Here is a 26835-nt window from a genome sequence, read left to right on the forward strand (position 1 = left end):
AAAGCAAACTGACACCTTGTCCTGAACCATATGAGTAAATATTCACATCAAGTCTCACATTAAGACTGGGGAGAGGAAAAAAAAAAAAAAAAAAAAAGCACAGCATATCCTGAGATAAATAAAAAAGTTAGTCTAGCTGTAGCCTCCTTAAATATTAATTCTTGAGTTGCTAGATTACTTATTTCTAGTCATTTTATCTGACATTTGCAATGCTGATGTCTACAGCTATAATAATCATGTGAGTAAAATGCCTTCACCCCCACCATGTGAACAAATTTACCTTAACCTTGAAAAGGATGTGGATTTTTTTTTTTGTTTGAAATACATGTACTTAATATTCAGTGATCCAGTTCTTCAAAATCTAAACTTCATTTAAAATACATGCAAGGGGTGTTCTCTGGGTATTGTAGTTTGTACCAATTTATTTTTTCTTTTTAAAATAATTTAAAAATTATATCTCAGAATTCCTTAATTCCCATATCCATTGAGACAAAGAACATTAATATCTTCTTTGAGTATTCAACAATTAGTCTAAACATTTTTTCATTAGAAGGGGAAGCACTTTAACAATATTTTGTGGTTTTTTATTTATTTTACAGTGTCCTGAAGACCATTCTATACAGATCTATGTAATTCTTTGTAGTATCAAATAATGGCTTATATAAGGATAAAGTGTCCATTTTAGGCTATACAATAGTTGACTTAACTATTTCTTTATTAAAAGACATTAGGCTTTTTGTCTTTTACTATTTCAAAACAAACTTTAATGAGAATAGTAATAACTTCTTTGCACACTTATTTGATTATGTCTGTAGAATAAATTCTCAGAACTGAAATTGCTTCAACTGAAATGTCTGTAGAATAAATGTCTGTAGAATAAATTCTCAGAACTGAAATTGCTTCAACTGAAATTGCTTGGCAAAAGAATAGGCATTGTATATTTTGATTGCAAAATGACTTCCAATAATGTTTAACCAACTTAGATTCCCACCAACAGTGTATAAGAACTCCAGTCTTCCCACATCATCACTAATATTTTGCTTATACAATTCTTTTATATTTGTTGAGCTAATTGAAAAACTATTTTAATAGTCATCTCTAATAAGTGTTGAACATCCTTTTATTTAAACATACTTCTATTTATTTCTGAACTACCAATACATTGTAAAAAAATTTTGGTGTTATTTTTTTCTTATTTTTATATCTAAGCACTTTGGACATTGTGGAAATTGGTTTCCTCTGTCAAATTTATTGCAGAATGTCATTTGTCTCATTTTTTTCTCTATATTGACTATTTATATATAATCAAATTTAATGGTTTTTACAATGGGTACCAAGTTTTGTTCTATCTTTAGCAAATATATCTTTAAGAATATTAAAAAATTTTCCTATGCTTTTTTTATTAGCACTGTTATAGTTTCTCTCTATACATTTATACTTTTATCATCTAGAATTTATTTTGGTATAGAGAAATTGTTTTTTAATGCCTAGTTAGTTGTCCTAAGCATTTATTGAATGAATTATGTTTACCCCTCTCATTTTAAAGTTACTTATTTTCAACTACAAAATTTCTTTATCCATTTGGTCTCCTTGTAGATATTTTATTTTGTTCCACTGATTGAACTTTAAATGGATTAGGATAAAAAATGAATTATTAATATTAGTCATAGATACATATATGAATTTTGTAACCAGCCATGTCACTGAATTCTTAGTTTTTCAGTTGATTCTCTTGAGATTTAAGGTATAAAATTTTATCCCCTATAAGTATAATCATCACATTATTTTGAATACATATACATAATGTTTATTTTACTTATTTAATTGCTTTGACTAGTAATTTTTTTCTTTTGATAAAACCTTTATCATTTTATGGAGTTATTAAAATAGCCCTCAGTCTTATTTGATTAAAAAAGGCCTAGAAGGGATTATATTTTATTATCACTGTTCTATCTACTTGCCTTTTCTAACTTTTTATTTAAACTCTAGTTAACATATAGTACAACATTAATTTCACTAGAATTTTGTGAATGCTCATCGCAAGTGCTCTCATTACTAGCCATCACCCATTTAACCCATTGTCCTGCCCACTACTCCAACAAGTGATCCTCAGTTTGTTTTCTATAGTTAAGAGCTAAGAATCTGTTTTATCATTTGCCTTTTTTTCTCCCATGTTCATCTATTTCTTAAACTCCACATGAGTGAAATCCATATTTTTGTATGTTGATTTTGTATCCTATGACTTTAATAAATTCATATCAGTTCTAGCAATTTTTTTGGTGGAATCCTTTGGGTTTTCTACATAGAGTAACATGTCTGCAAATATTGAAAATTTGACTTCTTCATTGCCAATTTGGATACCTTTTATTTCTATTGTTGTCTGATTACTGAGGCTAGAAGTTCCAATACTATGTTAAATAGCAATAGAGAGAGAGTGGACATCCCTGTCTTGTTCCTGACTTTAGAAGAAAATCTCTTAGTCTTTCCCATTAAGGAAGATATTAGCTGTGGGGTTTTATATATTTTGGGGTGTGTTCCCTTTACCTCTACTTTGCTGAGGGTTTTTTTTATCTTGAATGGATGTTATACTTTGTCAAATTTTTTATGCATCTGTTGAGAAAATCATATGGTTTATCCTTTCTTTTATTAATGTGGTGTATCACCTTGATTGATTTGGGGAGAATCAACCACCTTGCAGCTCAAGAATAAATCCTACTTGATTTTTGCAAATGATTCTTTTTATGTACTGCTGGATTCAATTTGTTAGTATTTTGTTGAGAATTTTTGCATCCATGTTCATCAGGGATATTGGCCCTTTGTTTTCTTTTTTAGAGGGGTCTTTTTCTGGTCTTGGAATCAAGGTAATGCTGGCTTCATAGAAGGAGTTTGGAAGTTTTCCTTCCATTTCTTTTGGAACAGCTTGAGAGGAATAGATATTAACTCTTCTTTAAGTATTTGGTAGAATTCCCATAGTAAATCATCTGGCTCTGGACTTCTGTTTATTGGGAAGTTTTTGATTACTGATTCAATTTCTTTGGCAGTTATTGGTCTGTTCACGTTTTTTTATTCCTTTCTGTTTCAGTTTTTGTAGTTTATAGGTTTCTAGGAATTTATCCATTTCTTCCAGATTGTTTTGTTGGCATATGATTTTTCATAATATTCTCTAGTAATTGTATTTCTATAGTGTTGGTTGTGATCTCTTCTCTATCATTTGTGATTTTATTTATTTTATTTGGGTTCTTTCTCATTTTGATAAGTCTAGGTAGGTGTTAATCAGTTTTACTAATTTTTTTCAAAGAACCAACTCCTGGTTTCATTAATCTATTCTACTGTTTGTTTTTAATTTCTGTATCATTTATTTCTGCTCTAATCTTTATTATTTATCCTCTTCTGTTGGCTTTAGGCTTCATTTATTGTTCTTTTTCTAGTTCCTTTAAGTGTAATGTTAGGTTGTGTATTAGAGATTTTTCTTGCTCCTTGAGGTAGGCCTATATTGTTATATACTTCCCTCTCATGACTGCCTGTGCTGCATCCCAAAGGTTTTGGACTGTCATGTTTTCATTTGTTTCCATGTACTCTCTTTTTTTTTTTTTTTAAGATTTTATTTATTTTTTTGACAGAGATCACAAGTAGGCAGAGAGGCAGGCAAAGAGTGAGGAGGAAGCAGGCTCCCTGCCAAGCAGAGAGCCCGACTTGGGGCTCGATCCCAGGACCCTGAGATCATGACCTGAGCAGGAGGCAGAGGCTTTAACCCACTGAGCCACCCGGGCACCACTCCATGTTCCCTTTTATATCCTTAATTTCTTGGTTGACCCATTTATTCTTTAGTACAATGTTCTTTAGCCTTCATATATTTGTGGTTTCCAAGTTCTTTCCTGTGGATGACTTCAAGGTACACTGCATTGTAGTCAGAGAACATGCATGGTATGATCTCAGTCTTTTTGTATTTGTTGAGGTCTGATTTAGGAGCTAGTGTGTGATCTATTCTGGAGGATATGCACTTGAAAAGAATGTGCATTCTGCTGCTTTAGGATGGACTCTTCTGAATGTATCTGTTAAGTCCATTTGGTTCAGCTTGTCATTCAAAGTCATTGTTTCTTTGTTGATTTTCTGCTTAGATGATCTGTCCATTGAAGTAAGTGAGGTGTTAAAATTCTCTACTACTATTGTATTATTACCAATGAGTTCCTTTATGTTCATAATTAATTTTTTTATATATTTGGGTGCTTCCAAGTTAGGGGCATAAATATTTATAGTTGTTAGTTCCTTCTTGTTGGATAGTCCCCTTTATTATGAAATAGTGCCCTTCTTCATCTCTTGTTACAGTCTGTGGTTTAAAATCTAGTTTGTCTGAGTCAAGTACGGTTACTCTGGCTTTATTTTGATATCCATTTGCCTGATAAATATTTCTCCCTCCTCTCACTTTCAATCTGCAGGTATCTTTAAGTCAAAAGACGTCTCTTCCAGGCAGTATATAGATGGGTCTTGTGTTTTTGTGTTTTGTTTTGTTTTGTTTTTATCCTTTCTGACACTCTATGTCTTTTTCATGGAGCATTTAGTCCATTTACATTCAAAGTCATTATTGATATATATTAACTTAGTGCCATCTTATTACTTGTTTTATCATTGTTTTTGAAGATTTTCTCTGTTCCTTTCTAGTCTGTTACTTTTGGTCTTTCTTTCCCACTCTATAATATTTCTTGCAGGGCTGGTTTAGTGGTCATGAAATCCTTCAAGTTTTTGTTTGTCTGGGAAACTCTTTGTTTCCCAGCCAGCCTTATAGGAGAATAGCCAGCCTTGTAGGATAGAGTATTCTTGGCTGCTGACTTTTCCCATTTAGCATGTTGAATAGATCATGCCACTTTCTTCTGGCCTGCCAAGTTTCTGTCAATATGTCTCCTGCTAACCTTATTTATCTTGTCTTTTAAGTTAGGGATTTCCTTTGTCTTGCTGTTCTTAGGACTTTTTCTTTGTATTTTGGAAATTTAACTAGGATATGTCTTGGTGTTGGCCTGCTTTTGTTGATTTTGATGGGCATTCTCTGTGCCTCTTGTATTTAGATGTCTGTTGTTTTTTTTTTTTTCCCCAGATCACAGAACTTTTCATAATATTCTCAAATAAACTTCTGTACCTTTTTCTCTCTCTCCTTCTTCTGGAACTCATATGAGTATTATTATATTTGATGGAGTCACTGAGTTCCCTAAGTCTTCTTTCATGATCCAAGATTTTTCTTTTTCTCTTTTGTAATTCCTGTAATTCTAACTTCTTTATAACTTGTTTGTTACTTTGCTTTTTCCATCCTTGTGGTCCTTACATCCAGTTGGTTTTGAATCTCAGATATTGCATTTTTCATTTCTCCCTGATTGGTTGGTTGGTTGGTTGGTTGAGCTCTTTTGTCTCTGCAGTAAGGGACTTTCTGATGTCTTCCATGATTTTCTCAAGCCCAGCTATTACCCTTATGATTGCTGCTTTAAATTCTGGATCAGGTTTATTACTTATATTTGTCTCATTAGATCCCTGCCTGTGACCTTCTCTTGTTCTTTCTTTTGGTATGAATTCCTCCCTCTAGTCACTTTGTCTAGGTCTCTGTCATCTTCTCTGTGTTAAGAAAGCCTGTTATGTTTCCTGCTTCTGAGAGTAAAGGCGTTGTGAAGAAGAGATCATACAATATCCAGGGCCTGGTGCTTCAGGAAATGTCTCTGGTGTGTGCTATGTGGACTATGCTGCTGTGCTTTGGCTGTTCTTTCCCTAGGTCAGTCCTCTGCAGAGTTTCTCCTTGCCTGCAGAGGGGAGTGTTTTGACCTTACCCAGAGTATGGTGAGTTTTAGCTAGGTGTACTCTGGTCTGCTGGGTTGAAAGAATCCTGATGCTATTTCTACAAGTGCTGAAGTTTTGCAGAACCCTATGGCCAGTAGACCTGGTGTGTATGTGTGTTGGGGGGGTGGGTGTTTGGTCTTCTGAGGTAGGGACCAGCTGTGCTGGTCATCAGGCTCCGTTGCCTAAAAGAAAGCATTACTAGCAAGGGGTGGGGTTGCAGGATTGGTGTAAGTGGTTTATGCTGTCACTGTTGGCACTGTGCTGCTTACTGAAATCAGTTTATGCTGAGGGGCAGAGGAGAGAAGGCACCTGCTGGCTCCTCTCACCCTGCTGAGGAAGCAGGGGCCTATGCTTGCTTCTCTCTGGGAAGCACTTTCAGAAGAAGAATAAGTTCCCCTCACGTGTTACAGGGATTTTTCAGATCACTGATTTCATACTGTCTCTGGGTCACTTGCCTGCCTGGAGCAGTACTGAACACATTGGGCACTACAGTTTCCAAGCCTGTTGACATTCAGAAATCTAAACTTCAGGTACCTGGTGTGTCAAAGACCTGTGTCAGTCCTCTAGGAAAAGGTCTTTCTGCGTTGGGACTGATACTGATACAGGTTTGACTCAGAAGGGCTGCCACACCAGAGCACAGGAGCATGGGATTGGGAATATGCAAGCTAAAAAGCCAGTGTCTCAGTTAGCAGCTCTTAGCAGGTGTCTCTACATTTGGGCTGAGGGGCAGGGAAGGAAAATGGTGCTTGTCAGTTTTATTGCCCCCAGAGAGACAATGGTACCTCTCACAGATATATTCCCAAAAGAATTAATAGTCTCTCCCTGTACCCCTTAAACAATAATCAGATTGTATAGTCTATCCCAGGTTGTTTGCCTGCCTCTGCTCCAGGAGTAGAGCAGCATCCTCAGGTTTCTATCACAGGCAAGCCCAGGACTTCCTAAATTCCAGTCTTTGAGTCCCGCTGGTTGAAAACATTCACAAAATTCAGTCCCACTCATTCTCTCAGAAGTAGCTTTGGGGAAGTGTTCTTGTGCATATGTCTGTGCATTCCACTCTTTCAGCTTTCTCCATGACCAAGGCTCCTTCCCCTCCACAGCACCTGCCATCTGTTTTTCCCCCAAATCTTGTCTTGGCACTTTCTACCTTCCTCAAAATGGCCTCTTCCCTCCCTCTGGTTGTGTAGTTTATTCTACCAGTTGTCATATTGAAGTCTTGAGTATTCAGAATGATTTGATAGTTATCTAGCTGTGTTTCAGGGAGGAGGCAAGCCTGGGGTTCTCATACTCTGCCAATATCAATAGCTGCCCTTCAAGAAACAAGAAAGACCTTAAACAACCTAACTTTATATCTCAAGAAACTAGAGAAAGGAAAAATGAAGCCCAAATTTAGTGGAAGAAAGGAAAAAAATATCAGAGCAGAAATAAACAAAATAGAGACTAAAAACATAATCAAAATGATTAATGAAACTAAAAGCTGTTTTTTTTTAAAGATACACAGAATAGACAAAACTTTAGCCAGATTCACCAAGAAAAGACTGAAAATCACAAGTGAAAGAAGAAACACTACAACTGATACCGCAGAAACACAAAGGATCATAAGACTATTAAATGACAAAAATTGGAAAGCCTCAAAATAAACTCCCAGAAAAATACAACCTACCAAGACAATCATGAAGAAATAGAAAATCTGAACAAACTAATTACTGGCAAGGAGACTAAGTCATTAATTAAAAACCTTCCAATAAACAAAAGTCTAGGGCCCCATGACTTCACTTTTGATTGCTACCGAACATCTAAAGAATACCAATGTTTCTCAAATTCTTCCAAATCATCAAAGAGTGAGGATAACTTCCATTCTCATTTTTCAAGACACTACCAGAAAAGAAAATCACAATATTTCTGATGTACATGGATATAAAAATCCTTAAAAAAATAGCAAACCAAATTCAACAATATATTAAAAGGATCTTATGATAAAGTGATATTTATTCCAGGGATGAAAGGGTGGTCTAAAATCTGCAAATCAATATGATCCATCATATTAACAAAATGAAGAATAAAAATCATGTGAACATCTCAACAGATGAAGAAAAGGCATTTGACAAAACTTCGTTATCTACTCATAACAAAAATTATAGCCAAGTGGGAAGAAAGGGAACGTGCCTTTCATAATAAAGACCATATATGATAGGGCCATGGATAACAACTCATTCAGTGGCAAAAAGCTGAAAACTTTCACTCCAAGCTCAGAAGACAGGAATGCCCACTCTCAACAATTTTATTCAACATAGTACTGAAGTACAAGCTAGGGCAAGGAAAACAAATAAAAGGCATCCAAATCAGAACAGAAAAAGTAAAACTGTCTATTTGCAGAATACATATATAGAAAACCATAAGCTCCAATAAAAAACTATTAAAACTAATAAATTCAGCAAAGTTGCCCAATAGAAAATCAATATACAAAACTCTGTTGCATTTCTATACACTAACAATTAACTATTACAAAGAGAAATTAGGAAAATCCTATTTACAATTGTATCAAAAACAATAAAATATTTAGGAATAAATTTAACCAAGGTGATAAAAGAATTGTGCACTGAAAACTATAGGACATTAAGAAATTAAAGGAGACACAAATAAATGGAAAGATATTTCATGCTCATGGGTTGGAAGAATTAATATCATTAAAACGTCCATATAGCCCAAAGCAATTTATAGATTCAATGCAATCCCTGTTAAAATTCCAACAACATTCTTCACCAAAATGAAATGAATAATCTGCATGGAACCACAAACCACTCCAAAAAACCAAAGCTATCTTAAGAAAGAAGAACAAAGAGACATCACACTTTCTGATTTTAAACTATATTACAAAGCTATAGCAATCAAAACAGTATGGTATTGACACAAAAATGATTCATAAATCAATGAAATAAAATGGAGAGCCCAGAAACAAATACACACACACACACACACACACACACATATACATAATTAATTGAAATATATATACATTAATTGAAGTACATATTTCAATTAATTTACAACATATATATAATTTATATATATATTTCAATTAATTTACAACAAAGGAGCCAAGAATGTACAATAGTGAAAGGATCAGCTCTTCAATAAATGGTACAAGGAAAACTATGCAGCCACATACAAAAGAACAAAACTAAACCACTATCTTATTCCATATACAAAAATCAACTCAAAAGGGATTAAAGACTTGAACATAAGACTTAACAATAAAACTCCTAAAAGAAAACACAAGTGGTGAGCTCCTTGGCAATGGTTTTGGCAGTAATTTTTTTGGATTTGAAACCAAAGGCAAAAGCAATAAAAGCAAAATATGCATAAATAAGCAAAAATATGATTTAGTGGGACTCCATCAAACTAAAAAGTTTCTATATAGTCAAGGAAACCATTGACAAAATAAAAAGGTAATCTACTGAATGGGAAAAAATATTTGCAAATCGTATATCTGATAAGAGGTTAATGTCAAAAAAATATAAAGGATTCATACAATTCAAAAAAATATAAAGGATTCATACAATACAACTTAACAGGCAGATGGGGGTGCTTGGCTGGCTCAAGCAGCTCAGGCAGCATGCAACTCTTGACCCTAGGGCTTGTGAGTTCAAGCCCCATGTTGGACACAGAGCCTACTTAAAAAAAAGGAAAAAAAAAAAAAAAGATGGGCAGAGGAACTGAATAGACACTTTTTCAAAGACAACATGCAAATGGTGAACAGGTACATGAAAAGGTGTTCAACATCACTAATAATCACAGAAATACAAATCAGAACCTCAGTGAGCTATCACTCATACTTGTTACAGTGGGTAACATCAAAAAGAAATTACAAATGTTAAGGAAGGTGTGAAGAAAAGGGAGCCCTTATGTACTGTTGTTAGGAATGTAAAACTGGTACAGCCACTATGAAAAACAGTGTGGAGGTATGTAGCCACATTTCTGAAGACTCAGCAAAGTGTAGATGATGACCCAGCGAGACCAAAGGAATGACCCAGAGACAGTGCTTGAGACCTAAGTTCATGGGAAAACTTCAAGTACGTGGAGTCCAGGAGTGGCCAACTAAACAAAGCATCTGCTGCTGGAAACTAAATGCAGCAAACTTTTATAATGTAGTAATTATCCTAGCAGTTCTCTGTAGCCTTGCTCCTCCTTACATGGCAAATATTCCAAGAAGATAAAATCCCACCAGCTGGACATGCTTCATTACCAAGGAGATACTCCAGTTTCGCCAACCCTGGCACCCTTGACCTGGAATGCTGAACAACACATTTTCTACCTATCTTGCTTGTGGAAAGTAGCAGAAAGGATGCACAAGATCTATACATTCTCAAGATAATGATTAACAGAGGCATTCAGGATGTGTTTCTACAAACCAGCCATCTGGCTCTTAACATACAGAAGATTACTCAAAAATTAAAAATAGAACTACCATGTAATCTAATGATTTCACTTCTGGGTATATATTCAAAAGAAATGAACAGTATATTGAAGGACTGTCTGAACTCCTATGTTCATTCCAGCATTATTCACAATAACAAAGATAGGGAAATAACCTAAGTGTCTGTTAGTGAATGAATGGATAAAGAAGATGTCGTGTGTGTATGTGTGTGTATATGTACACACAGTGGAATATTATTCAGCTATGAGAAAGATGGAAATCCTGCCATTTGCAACAAGATGGATAGACCTTGAGGGCATTATGTGAAGTGAAATGGGCCAAAGATAAATACTGAATGGCTTCACTTATATGTTGAATCTTTTAAAAGTTAAAATAAAAATTATAGTCATACAAACAGAGTAGAAAAGTGGTAGCCAGGATCTGGGGAGTAGGGCAAATAGGAAAAGATTTGTAAAAGGGTACAAGATTTTAGCTGTAAGATGAATAAGTTCTGAGAATCTAATGTAAAACATGACTATCATTGACAATACTGTAATGTGTAATTGGAATTTGCTAAGAGAGAACTTTAATATTTTCACCAAAAAATAAATATGTGAAATAGGCATGTCAATTAACTAGATGGTGAGAATCCTTTCCCAATCTACATCAAATCATCCTGATATACACCTTAAGTATATTACAATTTTATGTCAATTTTACCTCATTGAAGCTGAAATTTTAAGAATAGTTATTGCAAGTTAAAACATTCTATTCGTCACTGGCAAAGCCTTAGGCAATGTTTTCAGTAAGAGATTATTTTCTCTAAAGCTGTAAAGTTGGTCCCAAATAGTTTTAAATATCCACTTAAATGAACAAATTATAAGTTAAACTTGAACACATGGATAATTATGGAGAAATGAAGAGACAAAGGATCTTTGAAATTTTGGATTTCAGAAACTAAACATTAAACACAAGGTATATAAACCTTTGCTCATTTAAAGCAATTTTAGCTTTGACAACAAAATCATAGCTATGAAAATTTTGCTATAGAAGAATAAAATTAAAACTGGAGATAAAAATTAACTTGATCAAGGAGAAGTCTGTGATTCAGTCCGTTTGGGTCTCAGCTTAAAATTCTTCAAAAAAAAAAAAAGTCCTAAAAATAAAGACCTTAAAATCCTCAAAATGTCAGGAAAAAGGTAGAGAATGAGAATAGTCAAAAAACACTAAAATAAAAAATTAATTTGTAATTACATAAACCTCAGTTTTGGTAATTATGATGGCAGAGATGTCCTGCTATATCAGGCCAGCAATAGGACAGCTTCTGGCATCTAACACCAACATCTTCAATGCTGAGCCACTAACAACAGTAACTCCAGTGTGGTTGGTCACTGTTTGGGGCTGCAAAGCATCTGAGTATACCTTACAGGTTCTCCTTGAAGTTTTGAGCTGCCTAATATCCTTCATAAATTCTTTTCCTGCTAAAACAAATTAATCAAGAAAACCAACATTAAGTCAATTAACAAGCCAACTTGTCCCCCAACCAAGACATTATGCCTGATGAAGGGGCAACTTTTCCTAACAGATATACCCAGAAGGGGTTTCATTTTTGCAATTTGTACCCAATTTTTCTTTCTTTCTTTTTTTCCCCATTAAGTAGGGCATAGAGCCTAATACAGAGCTTGTACTCACAACCCTGAGATCAAGACCTGAGCTGAAACTGAGTTGGAGGCTTAACTGATGGGGCCACCAAAGTTTTTTTTTAATTCATTCTAAGTCTTTGATAGTGGCAACTGTCACTCTCAGTGTATTTCTTATTTATAAGACTACATTTGATAGTGCAGAAGGGGTAGAGATCTTGACTTCAGCTTCCCCATGACTAACTCATTAAGGGATAGTTCTGCCTTTCCATCTGGGAAATCTAGGATTTCCAATATCTGTGTTAATATGGAAGATGACTGGCCCCAAAAGGCCTGGATCTCAATGTGCATTAAATAAGCTACTCCTAAACCCTACTAAATATGTCCTCAAAGTTGCTACCCCTTACCAAATACTTTAGTTTGTGCTGTAGCCCAGTTTTTGAGCATATAGACACTAAGTGAAAAAATCTGGATCTGAATTCTGCCTCCAAAAATATTATTTATGTAATATAAGACAATTTTCCAAACTCTTTTTTCTGAGCTTCAGTTTCCTCAACTGCAAAATCAGGATAATAAAGCATCTTCTTTGCAGGGCTGTTGTTAAGATTAAATGGGTAATGTGTATAAAGTGCCTGGCATTTAAATATTTAATAAGTATGTTAATTCACTTTTTTAAAAAATATTAAAACAGACTAATGCATATGAATGGTGAAACAACTGAATCATCATCTTTATACTCACTGCAAGGAAAACCAGTAAATGAATAATTTTAAGTTTTCAAACTCTACAATATAAAAAGGCTATAATGGAGTAGGTACTTAGTACCATATGGACCTTGATCATTCAAAGGACAATAGAGTCCAATAGGATGATTGGACTTGAATGATCAAGGTCCATATAGAGTCCAATAGGTCCATATAGGTCCAATAGGACTCTATTGTCCTTTGAATGATCAAGGTCCATATTGGACTCTATTGTCCTTTGAATGATCAAGGTACATTTTAAAATGTACTCAATATTACAGAACTATGAGATGTTGTTTCCTATATTATATAGGAGCATTAACAAAACACCTATTTTTAGTGGTAGTTTTTCCAAGTTTTTAAGTTATATCAAAACAGAAATAAACTCATAAGCTCTAAATGAATAGTACTATTTGTCTTAGACAAAAGCAGTCTGAAACAAGAATAACAGTAATAATTTTTGTTCAGAATTTACCATATACCAAGAAGTGTTTTGGCATGTGACATGAATTATCACAAAAACTCCATGAGGTAGATAATATTCCCAGCTTATGAAAAGGAAACTAAAGTATGAAGACTTCAGTAATTTGTACAACTTGTAAATGGTAGAATTGAGATTTGAGTCCAGGCAGTCTGGCTCTAGAATCAATATTCTTAATTACCATTCACAACTGCACAGTAAGATGTTTCCATTCTCTGCAAGTAAGTGAAATCATATGATAACTGACTACTTGTGGAGCATAAGGAATAACACAGAGGACATTGGGAGATGGAGAGGAGAAGTGAGTTGGGGGAAATTGGAGAGGGAGACAAACCATGAGAGACTGAGGACTCTGAGAAACAAACGGAGGGTTTTGGAGGGAAGGGGAGGGTAGGGTCGGGTGATCCTGGTGGTGGGTATTGTGGAGGGCACATATTGCATGGAGCACTGGGTGTGGTGCATAAACAATGAATTTTGGAGCACTGAAAAAAATTAAATTAAATTTTAAAAAGATGTTTCCATTCTAGGTTTTTAACTCCAAACACTTGAGGTACTTCTAAAACTTATATAAATAGGTGTATATTTAAATTATGCAAAAGAAAGTTAAATACTATAATCTATTCTGTAATGCCATTAAATGGTATAATACTTAATGCGGATATAGAATAAATCTTAAGCTATGTTAATTAGCCACATATTTAAAATGAATTTATGTGTAATATAAATCTTGTGAAATTTTGGCTGACTACTAAAAATGTAGCTAAATATTAAACTGGCAAGGACTTGGCCATCTTTACATGGTTTGGTGAAAAAGGAATTCTCATTCTTCATTAATCTACATGTTTGGATTCCTTTATGTGAAGATTTAATTATGATATTTATGCTGCCTTCTTCCTTTTGGTACAGATCATGTAAATGGACACTGCACAAGTCCAACCTCTCAGAGTTGCAGTTCTGGAAAACGTCTGTCCAGTGCTGATGTTTCAAAAGTAAATCGCTGGGGTCCTGGAAGACCACCGTTTCGGAAAGCACAATCAGCTGCTTGCATGGAAATTTCTTTACCAATCACAACAGAAGGTAAATTAAACATACAAATTTTTGTGGATACAATTAAAATTTTATATACTATGATAATGGGTGCTAGAGGACAAGGGATAGAGGTCTTATTACAGTCAGTTCTAGACAATGAGTAACTGAAAGCCTGGTCAAGCTGTGGCCATGACTCCAAATTCATTCTTCACTATACTTCCTTCTTCATCTCTAAAAGCAGAATGGTTCTTCTCATTGGTAGACACCTCCTCTGTTCAAGGGGAGACCTATGCCTTAATCAGTTCTCTACACTCCCAGCAGCAATTGAGTTTCCTTCCATCTCAGTGATAAGTCATTTAGTGTCTTATCAGTAGATATTTAATGTTTTGCAACCCTCATTTCCTCAACTGTCAAGTGAATGAGACCAAGAAAAAGGCAAAATCTTAAGTTCTAAAGTTTGCAATCTTCATATGTTTTTAAAAGGATTTATTGCATATTTATGCAGTGAGTATTGGAGCAGGAATTAAAGTGTAAGAGCTAGAAGGTCAGAAATTTTCAGAGGGAGAATAGAAAAGGAATCATGAAACTTAGTTGCAACAGTATTGCTGACAAAGAACTTTGAGGAAAGGCAGGAAAAAATAATCTTAGATTTTCTATGGTAATTCTTTCTATAAAGTAATTCCCCATTTACCACTCTTCAAAAAAAATTTTTAGTAATGATTTAAAAATTTACTATTTTTAAATACTAAATCTAGTTCATGGATGTGCAGATAATGAAGTTATCTCTTTCACAGGTGTATGAGTAACAAACTTGAATGTTGATGAACCATGAATGGAAAAACTCCTTTATAATAGGAGCAAAATGTAAAGTTATAGAAGTAGCACACTTAATCACTGGATTGTTGAGAATTTTGAGTTTTAGATATTTTTGCCTCTAACTTGTATTGGATTCTGGGACAATTGCTTAACTCTAGGTCTCTGTCACCAAATCTATAAAATTGTATAGATTATATCCAAGCTCCTTCTCATCTCTAAATTCTGTTACAAATAATTATTTTTACAAATTTGTTGAGGGATAGAAGGAGGCAATCAGGAATACTACATTTTGCTTTTTAGAAAAAAAAAGTCAAAGGACCTTATATTGAGTCTCTTTTTATAAAAATGAGTCACACTGGCACCCATCAAGAAAAAAAAGAAGTAAATGCAGTAGAAAAAAAGAGTATGAGGAACTTGAACTCTGGAGCAATTATAAGTACAAAACGTTCCTAGTAGTATTTAACTGAGGGAGGTACATTTATGCTTATTGGAGTGTGCTCATGTATAAGTGTTGATGAGCAGGAAAACTTGAAACCATCCAGCTTCCTTTAGATGTCCTGAAGCCCTCTCAAAGATTACCATTAGCAATGAGATAGGCCTGCCTATGGCTTCTTTGGTGCCAGGTAAAGTTAGAACTGGATTTGGATTCAGGTAGGTAGCCTGAAAGTAGTTCAGGAATATAGCATTTGCTCTTTGGCCTTGGTAACTATTCCAATTTTTAGGACTATAGTTACTCCAAATATAGCAAAACCAAAAATTATGTCAGGGAAATGTATTCACCAAGAGCACTTGTGACCTTTCAGGTAAGTATCGCCATAATGTTGTCAGTAGGTGGGAATTGCCAAGAAATCATTAGGAGTATTTTCAATGATTGAGAGATAGAAAGAAAGCATAATTAAAATGGTACCAGAAATTCATATAACCTTGACTACTCGGACTAAATATTTTTTTCCAGATTACAAATTTCAACTAATTTGTGAAGTAATATAGGGAGAAAAACATAGTGAACTGGAACTCTGGAGACCACTTCTAGTCCCAGCTCTGCCAAATTTATAATTTACATTTTTGGGCTTCAGTCTCTTTATTATCAAAATAAGCTGGTGAACTGGAGAAGAGGTCTTCCAGATCAGTTAACAAGGAATCAAGTTCTACTTCCCTTTCATAATTTTGGTTTTCATGAACTAAGTCTGACTTTACTTGTTATGGAAATACACTAAGAATTTTTGTTTTTCTGAATTTCTATAGAAAGCCGAGAAAATTCCTATAATCGTTCTAGAAGCTCTAGCATCTCCAGTATTGACAAAGATTCGAAAGAAGCAATTACAGCACTATACTTCATGGAGTCCTTTGCTCGGAAAAATGACCCTACAGTCTCTCCTTGTTTGTTTGTTGGAACTAGTCTGGGAATGGTGTTAATCATCTCCCTGAACCTTCCTTCAGCAGATGAACAAAGATTTACAGAGCCAGTCATGGTATTCCCAAGTGGTAAGAGTTTTTATTTATTCCTTAAATGCTACTTTTTAACATTTAGATATAAAATAATGTAGAACATTAATTTGTATTGATCGATCTAATAAAGTTTATAAGTATTCTCTGTACTGGAAACTATTGAAAATTTCATAAATCATAGTATCCCAACATTTGTTATATAGCAAATTACCATTCCTTAGAATAAAATAATACAATTAATTCTATGGTAGGAAACTGTGGAACTGCCCACCTAAACAATGCGTTGGGAGAAAGGTTTCTGGAAAGCACTACAGAAAACCATAATGCAAAATTTAAAGTATTTAATGAATTGAAACATTTCTCTAAAGTTCCATGCCAGATCAGATCCTATGAGTATTTTTTATCATCCCTGAAGAACTCAGAATGATTAATCTAGGAGCAGTCTGACTTGACATGGCTTTCTAAAATCCTTGGTAACCTTCCCATCTTGTTTCAAAGGCATGGCACATAATTTATTTCCTTTTTATTCTAGTGCCTAAAGAATTTAATATAAGTTAGGAGTACTTTGCTAAAGCATGTGTTGTATTCTCTTGAATTATCTTTCTTTCCTTCCAAAGAAGAGAAGAGTGTGATTCCTCATGCAATTCCTTTGAATACTTTAAAATTTGTTCTCCATAACTCTTCCTTTGTATTTCCTATGTATGATGTTTTCAGATAGTTTTTAAGTAGAAAAACAAAGATTTTTATTGATATATAGGATAAGGAATTTTTTTTTGGATAAGGAATTTTATTTTAAAAGTATACACACACACACAAACACAGAATACTAAGTTAGAGGGGTGCCTTGATGGTTCAGTGGGTTAAAGCCTCTACCTTCAGCTCAGGTCATGATCTCTGGGTCCTGGGATTGAGCCCCGCATCGGGCTCTCTGCTCAGCGGGGAGCCTTCCCCCCCCCTCTGCCTGCCTCTCTGTCTGCTTGTGATAAAATCTTGTGATAAAAAGATAAAATCTTTTTTTAAAAAAGAATACTAGGTTAGAGTAATATTTTGTTAACTGGTGTGCTAAATTCATGTAAATTTTTACTTATAGGTGGAATAGTCAGCTCTCTACTAGTGTGGCAATTTAGGTGTGTGTGTGTGTGTGTGTGTGTGTGTTGATCAATTGAATTGATCTTCTCATACTATGGATACTAGAGGGCCAAGATTAAGGTGTCAGCGGTTCTAGTTTCTTCTGAAGCCTCTGTCCTTGGCTTATAGATAGCCACCCTTACCATGACTTCCCATGGCTGTCCTTCTATGTCCATGTACCTCTGGCATCACCCTGTGTACCCTAATCTCTTCTTAGACACCAGTCAGTTTGAATTAAGATCCACTCTAACAACCTCCTTTTAACTTAATCATCTCATTAATTTAAGGCTCTACCTTAAACTAATCACCTTCTGAGGCACTAGGGTTTAGGACTTCAACATATGAATTTGTGGGACACAATTTAGCCCACAAAATGCACTGTATTTTAAAAGTTAATCTGTTAGGGTCACTTTAATTATAAACATACTTCATGATGAGAAAATATTTTACTACATTCCTAATTTTAAAGAAATATGCACAATTCTCTTACAGTGGTTGAGTTAGAGCCAGATCAGTAAAGTCATAGTGAATTATAAAACATTAATTCAATCCACTATTTAACCAATAAATTGTTATCCATATTGGATACCTAATAAGCGCCAAGCATTCCTTACAAGTTTAAAGATGAAAATCTAACTCTTGTGTACACAAGTTTACAAGCATAAGTGGAAGACAAATTTCTAAGAGATATTCTAACAAATACGGTTTTCTATGTCACAAGCCTAGAAATATACACATCTGGAACTAATTTAACGAATCTCTCAATATTACAGGAAAGTTCTTTACCATTCTTAACAAACGACATAGACTAAAAATGATGGCAAAATACAAAATAAGTAGAGATTTAATTTAATAATGTGGTATCTGGTTAGTAAATATTTGCAAAGCTTTTCCTTAACTATTTAAAGATAAATAATGGGAACCTGTCTTCTCCAATTTTCTGTCATTATTCTCCATTTCTTTCAAGACTTTAGTTAATATATCAGTTCACCAACTGTAACAAATATAACACAAATACAAAGGACAAAGGGAGCATATGAGAACTCTCTCTACTCAATTATCTGTAACCCTAAAATTGTTCTTTAAAAAAGTATTTTTTAAGCGATACATAAAAGAGTTCAGATGTGTTTCATAAACAACCATGGAAAAGAGAGAAAGCCTAACTGGAAGATCTAAGAGACTACTATGAACAATAATATGCATATAAAGTAAGCAACCTAAAAGAAACAGATAAATTCCTAGAAACATAAAACCTACCAAGACTGAATCATGAAGAAATAAAATGTCTGAACAGATCTATAACTAACAAGGAGATTGAATCAGCAATCAAAAGCCTCTCAACAAAGAAAAGCCCACTTCTCCTTTTTAAGGAATCTTTTCACATTTATTTACTGTGGTTGTCTTGACAACAAATTCAAGGATATGAAAATTTGAAGTGAACTAAATCATTGGATTTTAGAATTGAAAACACCTAAAGATTATCCATTCCGTGTAGTTATCCCTTTAGCCTGTATCAGAATTACTTGGAGGGTGTGTTACAAAACAGATTATTGGTCCCCACCTCCAGAGTTTCCAATTCAGTAGGTCTGGGGTGGAGTCTGAGGATTTGCATTTTTAACAAGCTCCCAGGTGATTCTACAAATGCAACTTTACATGCTGGGATGGAAAAAGCTATGATTCTTGCCTCCTATGTGGAAAAAACCCTGTGCTTCCTCCTTCTGTGCTTGTCCTATGTACCTCTTTTACTTTCACATTCTTCCACACTTGGAACACTTCCGACACCAAATGCGTGGAGGTTTTTTCTTCATAGCAAGCAATTCTTTGCAACACCAGCAGGATATCCCACAATTTAACTCGACTCTGATACTATCTGCAAGTAACTATCACATCCCACAGGTTAAGGGCTCAGTTCCACAAAACTGCCCTCTCTCCTTCCTTTAGACACCAGTCACAAGTCTAGTTTGTCACCTGTGCTTATGACCCATTGGCTATAAATCTGGGGTTCCCACAACCCCCTCCTTGGGTTCAAATAATTTGCTAGGGTAGCACACGGAGCTCAGGAAAACTGTTTACGTACCTTTTACTTGTTTATTATTAAAAGATACTGATGAAGAACCTAGATGTCCATCAACAGATGAATGGATCAAGAAGATGTGGTATATACACATAATGGAATACTATGCAGCCATCAAAAGAAATGAAATCTTGCCATTTGCGACAACATGGATGGAACTAGAGCGTATCATGCTTAGCAAAATAAGTCAAGCAGAGAAAGACAACTATCATATGATCTCCCTGATATGAGGAAGTGGTGATGCAACATGGGGGCTTAAGTGGGTAGGAGAAGAATAAATGAAACAAGATGGGATTGGGAGGGAGACAAACCATGAGTGACTCTTAATCTCACAAAACAAACTGAGGGTTGCTGGGGGGAGGGGGTTTGGGAGAAGGGGGTGGGATTATGGACATTGGGGAGGGTATGTGCTTTGGTGAGTGCTGTGAAGTGTGTAAACCTGGTGATTCACAGACCTGTACCCCTGGGGATAAAAATATATGTTTATTAAAAATAAAAATTAAAAAAAAAAACATACTGATGAGCATCCAGATGGAAGAGATGAATAGGGAAAAGAAGCCAGAGCTTCCATGTCTTCTCCAAGAGAAACCCTCTCCCTGTACCTCCACCTATTCACCAACCCAAAAGCTCTCAATACCTCTTGCTTTTGAGTTCTTACAGAGGGTTTTTAATTACATAGGCATGATTGACTAAATCATTGACCACTGGTGATTGAATTCAATCTCAAGGCTCCTCCTCCTCCTTCCCTGGAGTGGGGAAGGGGTGGGACTAAAAGTACCAGTCCTCTAATCACATTGTTGGTTCCTCTGGTAACCAGCCCCTTCCTTGGATGAGGTCTAAAAGTCACCTCAATAATAAAAGACACTTGTGTTGCCCTCACATTTAGAAATTCCAAGGGTTTTAGGAACTCTGTGTCAGAAACAGAATAAAGACCAAATATACGTTTATTATAAATCACAGTATTACACATGCATATTCAGCTTAATCACAATTCTGGTTAAATTTAATTCTACCGGGGCACCTGGGTCGCTCAGCAGGTTAAAGCCTCTGCCTTCGGCTCAGGTCACAATCCCGGGCTCCTGGGATTGAGCCCTGCATTGGGCTCTCTGCTTATCTTTTAAAAAAATCTTAATTCTACCTATTTCATTTTTATACTTGTGTAGCTGAACATACCTAGAGAAAAATATATAAACACAATAAATAGTCTCATTTTTAAATAAATCATTAATAATTTCAACTTGGCTTCTAAGCTCCCGGATAATTATATTTACTATATTTCCTTAGTCCTCTCTCCCATGCTCTTGAACAATTCTATTTCTCAACTCTCCTCAAACCACCAGTATCTCTTTTGCTGTTTTCAATGTCAGCTAATGAGCATGTGTCCTATTTCACTGAGGAAATACAACCTGTTTGCTTATATCTCCAGGGTCTCTACATTCTCTCCTGTGTTATGACTAAGCTGTGTAAGGGCCCAACTTGGCCAGCTTCTCTACTGGTACACTCAAAAAAGTCAATCCAGCAACTTTTCCTCTGTTTCCTTTACATAATTATATTATATTTGCATTATTACTCCTTATTGTGTAATTATAATGGTAATCAGTACTTATCTTTCTGCTAGATCATTATACAAACATTCTGCTTGTTCTCCCATTAAAAGAGAAAAACTTGGGAGTGCCTGGCTGGCTCAGTTGACTCTTGCTTTCAGGGTTGTGAGTTCGTCAAGGCCCACACTGGGTGTAGAAGTTACTTAAAAGAAAATAAAAAATCTTATATAAATAAATAAGAGAAACTCTCTTGAATCTATCCTCCAAAATACTCCTTTTCATTTTTTTCTTTAATGCAAAATTCCTTGAAATGCTTGTGTTGTATTCACTATTTCCAATTTTCTTCTCCGTTTCTCTCGCTCCATTCTGAAGCTTTCTCCCATACCCATCAATATAACCTCTATCTAGGTCACCACTGACCTCATGGTTACATCCAATGGTGAGTTCTCAGTGTACATATTACTTGACATGTCAGCAACATATTGCACAGTTTACCATTGTCCCTACATTAAAAACACTTCACTTGGATTCCAGAACAATTTATTTACCTACTTTTCTTCCTAACTTTCTAGCCATTCCTTATCAGTCCACTTTACTGGTTCCTTCTCCTTTCACTAGACTTAAAACATCAGAATGCCCAAAGACTGACTTGAACCTTTTCTGTTTTCTATTTATATTCAAGGCCAAAATGAAATCTACCATCCTCATGAGGTCAGTGCCATTGATAATCTGATGGATCATGTATTTGTATTTATTGTCTGCAACCATCTCTAAATTTATGACATAGATATCCAGCTACATAACATCCACTTGAATGTCTAATAAGCGTCTCAAACTTACCATGTCCAAAACTGAGTTCCTGGTATTCCTTTCCTTTCTCCCATATTCTTTCCCACATCTGTTAACAACAATCCAATCCTTCCAGTTTCTCAGGTCAGAAACATTAGAATCATCCTGGACCACTCTGTTTCTTTCACACTCTAAATCCAGTTTATTAGCAAATTCTGTTGGCTTGACCTTTACAGTATCATCATATTCTGATCATTGCTCACCATCTCTGCTGTTAACACCTGATTGGAGGAAACCTCTATCCATTTCTTGCCTATTAACTGTTCTCCCTTTGTTCAAACTTGATTCCCTCTAGAATATGCCTAGCAGGAATAGTGATCCTGTTAAATGAAAATTTGATTACAACACTCTATTCTCAAACTCTTCCTCATACCAAGTAAAAGTCTAATGTTTTTGGCATTATCCTTTTTTCCCATGGGACACGGGTACAACTGTTTTTTAGTCCTTGACCCTCACACTGAAACGCCTAAACCCTGCTCTCTTATCTTCTTCATAACCCTTGTAGAACATTAACAGGCTTCTTAGTTGTTGTTGTTGTTTTTTAATGAACATTTTGTAGTTTTTTTAAATTTAATTTCTTTTCAATGTAACAGAATTCATTGTTTATGCACCACACCCAGTGCTCCATGCAATACATGCCCTCCATAATACCCACCACCAGGGTCACCCAACCTCCCATCCCCCGCCCCTTCAAAACCCTCAGATTGTTTTTCAGAGTTCATAGTCTGTCATGGTTCATCTCCCCCTCCAATTTCCCCCAACTCCCTCTCCTCTCCATTTCCCCACGTCCTCCATGTTATTTGTTATGCTCCACAAATAAGTGAAACCATATGATAATTGACTCTCTCTGCTTGACTTATTTCACCCAGCATAATCTCTTCCAGTCCCATCCATGTTGATACAAAAGTTGGGTATTCATCCTTTCTGATGGAGGCATAATACTCCATAGTGTATATGGACCACATTTTCCTTATCCATTCAACCGTTGAAGGGCATCTTGGTTCTTGCCACAGTTTGGCAACCGTGGCCATTGCTGCTATGAACATTGGTGTACAGATAGCCCTTCGTTTCACTACATCTGTATCTTTGGGGTAAATACCCAGTAGTGCGATTGCAGGGTCATAGGGAAGCTCTATTTTTAATTTCTTAAGGAATCTCCACACTGTTTTCCAAAGTGGCTACACCAACTTGCATCCCCACCAACAGTGTAAAAGTTTTCCCCTTTCTCCACATCCTCTCCAACACATGTTGTTTCCTGTCTTGTTAATTTTGTCCATTCTAACTGGTGTAAGGTGGTACGTCACTGCAGTTTTAATTTGAATCTCCCTGATGGCTACTGATGTTGAACATTTTTTCTGTGTTTGTTAGTCATTTTTATGTCTTCTTTGGAGAAGAGTCTGTTCATGACTTCTGCCCATTACTTGTTTTTTGAGTGTTGAGTTTGAGAAGTTCTCTATAGATCTTGGATACCAGCCCCTTATCTGAAGTGTCATTTGCAAATATATTCTGCCATTCCCTGGGCTGCCTCTTAGTTTGACTGTTTGCTTTGCTGTGCAGAAGCTTTTGATCTTGATGAAGTCCCAAAAGTTCATTTTCACTTTTGTTTCCTTTGCCTTTGGAGACATGTCTATACTCCCTAGAGCAATCTATACTTTTAATGCCATTCTGATCAAAATGCCACCGGTATTTTTCAAAGAGTTGGAGCAAATAATCCTTAAATTTTCATGGAATCAGAAGAGACCCCAAATTGCTAAGGAAATGTTGAAAAAGAAAAACAAAACTGGCAGCATCACATTACCTGATTTCAAGCTTTACTATAAGACTTCTTAGTTTTGAAGTGGATTTTAAAACACAACTGGGATAGTAAATCACCTAAGCATGTTATTTTAAAATTTTATCAATTTTAAGTACTTCAAATTATAGAGTACTTTCTAAATGGACTATATTTTTATTTATCATCCTTCCTTTCTCAAGTGTCTGTTTTATGTACACTCCTGAGGCATATCACCCTGGGTTAATCCCCTTACTCTCTCTGCATGATGTCAGAGGACAAAGGAAGGAAAAGACTGCTGGGGCATTGCTTAAGGGAGAGTCTGGTGATGTCCAAAGGTCAATCTATCTCAAGTTACCTCCTAAGCTGTACAGTATTCTGTCCTCTGGGACTGGTAGAAAGACCCATAGGTAATAATTGGTCATGGGTATTCAAATTTGGAGAATCAAGGTAAATAAATTTCTTTTCCATATAAAGATATATAACCCTGCCTAAGAGCCAAAGGATTTTTTAATATAATCAAAATTGCTAGCCTGAATTTTATATGTTAAAATTTCATGAAGTGTTCAATTTCAAAAGAAGAAAAAAAAAACATTTTCTAGTAAATGAGCCTAAGAAATAAGGAAATGGACATTGGGGAAGGTATGTGCTATGGTGAATACTGTGAAATGTGTAAGCCTGAGGATTCACAGACCTGTACCCCTGGGGAAAATAATACATTATATTTTAATAAAAATAATTTTTAAAAATAAGGTAATGGAATCAGATGGTATGATTTTTTTCAGTTGAACTTCTTTCAATAAATGAAAATTACGAATTTTCTAAAATTTGCTTTTTAAAAAAAGATGTTAAGGGGGACTATATAGTATGGTAAAAGAATACTGGATTAGAAATTAGGAAACCTGAGTTCTAGTTCAGGCTCAGCCACTAATTTGCCATGTGATGTGCCCCAAGTCTCATCACTTTTCTGGGTCTCCATTTTCTCATTAATAAAATGAAAAGATTTGATAAGTTGATGTCTTAGGCTCCTGTGAGACCTAACATTCTACGATGCCAAGTTTTTGCAAATGATGAACTCATAAATCTACTGGTTTATTTATATTACTGCAATATTATGACACCATGATATAAATTATCATTATAAAACATTTACTGCCCATAAATGAATAATAACCATTTTAGAAAGAATTTCACATTTTTTTTTTTGAATTTCACATTGTTTTTATAGGTACCTTCCTCTCACTGAAAGGTGCTGTGCTAACATTCTCCTGTATGGACCGAAATGGTGGATTAATGCAGCCGCCATATGAAGTTTGGAGGGATCCAAACAACGTAGATGAAAATGAAAAATCTTGGAGAAGGAAACTGGTCATGAACTGCCCCTCTCCATCCCAAGAAATAGGAGATCATCAGTATACAATAATCTGCTCAGAGAAACAAGCCAAAGTCTTCTCACTGCCTTCTCAGACTTGTCTTTATGTTCATAACATCACCGAGACATCTTTTATACTGCAAGCAGATGTGGTGGTCATGTGTAACAGTGCCTGCTTGGCATGCTTTTGTGCCAATGGGCATATCATGATAATGAGGTACTTGCCTTCTTTATTAATTATCTGGTAATCACAAAAATGTGACCAAGGTACAGTTCTGAAAAGTATGTGTAATGTGCAATCAAGAAGCAACATGAGATTATTGCTTCATTATATTTGTGAATGATTTGTTTGAAATTTAAGGAGACTATGAGGTTTTTATTTTTTACTTTTTGCTTTTGCTAAAAATGCTTTGTATTATGAATGAAATATGTATTTTCATTGATTTCAAGGAATCTAAGGAATGAGTAATTTTTCTAGTCATTCACACATTCATTCACAAGCATTTACTGAATAATGTTATCTCCCAGATATTATGCTAGGCATAAAATATAAAAGTGAATAAACTACAAGGAAAAGAAATGAACTTACTTTTACTCTTTTATAGTCCACACAAGAACTTTACATATAGAGTTAAATTTGGTCCTTATAATTTCTATAGGACATAGGAAAACAAAGTATTATTTGCATTCTCTATTTTACATATGTTAATAAATTAAAGCTCAAATTTGCCTGAGGTTGCAAGTCTAAGAAAATAAGAATAGCACTGAACAGTATTTTAAAAGACATCACTGCAACTGAAATATAATATTGTGTAAGTTTAAGGTGTACAACATGATAATTTGATATATGTATATATTGTGAAATTACTACCACAATAACATTAGTTAAAACATCCATCACCTCACAGTTACCACTTTTTTGTGTGTGGTGAGAACTTTTAAGATCTATTTTTCTAGCAGCTATTTACATACTGTATACAATACAGTATGGTTAACTGTAAGTCATCATGTATATTAGAACACCAGAATTTAAAAATCTTAATAATATGTATCAGTTGTGAAATTTTATTATACTGTTAGTAAATTAAAATTCATGAGACACAAAATTAATTACATAATGATTTTATAAGTTCAACAAACACTTAATAAACGTAATCTATGTAGAAGTCACTATCATTTGTTTTAATAACTCACCTCGTTCCAAAAATCGCTGAGACAGTTAAGCATTATACTATATCTTTGAAGGATACAAAAGCTAGTAAAAACATAATCCTAGTCCTTAAAAAGCTTACTATCAAATTGGGGGAGATAAGACAGATACACAAGTAATTATAACACACAAAAAAATACATATTCCAGCAGAGGAAATATAGGGTAAAATCTTCTAGACACAAGCTAAGTCCTCAGAATTCATAGTCATGAGATAGTATATGTTATTAAAAGGAGATGTTGGAAAGAAAGTAACCTGAAGAAGTAGATTGGGTTAAATTATTGAGGACTTTAGTGGGAGGCTAAAGAGTTTGATATTAATCAGTGAGCAGCTAACCTTTCTAGTTATACATTAGGAAATAATACAGAGAGCTTGAAATGGTCTTCTGAACTAAAGTGTTAGCTATATAGAAAGCAAGGTAGAAACAGATGTGAGGGATAATTGAGGGAAACTTGCTGAATGTAAAATGGATTGTGAAAGGTAATGGAGATTATTTTA

General features: G+C 35.0%; 1 protein-coding gene across 6 annotated transcripts in view; it reads left to right on the top strand.

The window, feature by feature from the left end:
• Positions 1–26835, top strand: part of STXBP5L (syntaxin binding protein 5L) — a 458714-nt gene that overhangs the window by 415997 nt on the left and 15882 nt on the right. For all 6 annotated transcript variants that reach the window (XM_045088436.1, XM_045088437.1, XM_045088440.1 and 3 more), the window contains 3 exons: positions 14002–14172; positions 16186–16425; positions 24984–25344. In XM_045088436.1, the coding sequence (XP_044944371.1) occupies positions 14002–14172; positions 16186–16425; positions 24984–25344 (772 nt within the window). The remainder of the gene's footprint in view (positions 1–14001; positions 14173–16185; positions 16426–24983; positions 25345–26835) is intronic.

The sequence above is a fragment of the Mustela putorius genome, unplaced genomic scaffold (genome assembly GCF_011764305.1).
Source record: "Mustela putorius furo isolate JIRA1106 unplaced genomic scaffold, ASM1176430v1.1 tig00003834_pilon_pilon_pilon, whole genome shotgun sequence".
Classification (NCBI taxonomy): Eukaryota; Metazoa; Chordata; class Mammalia; order Carnivora; family Mustelidae; genus Mustela; species Mustela putorius.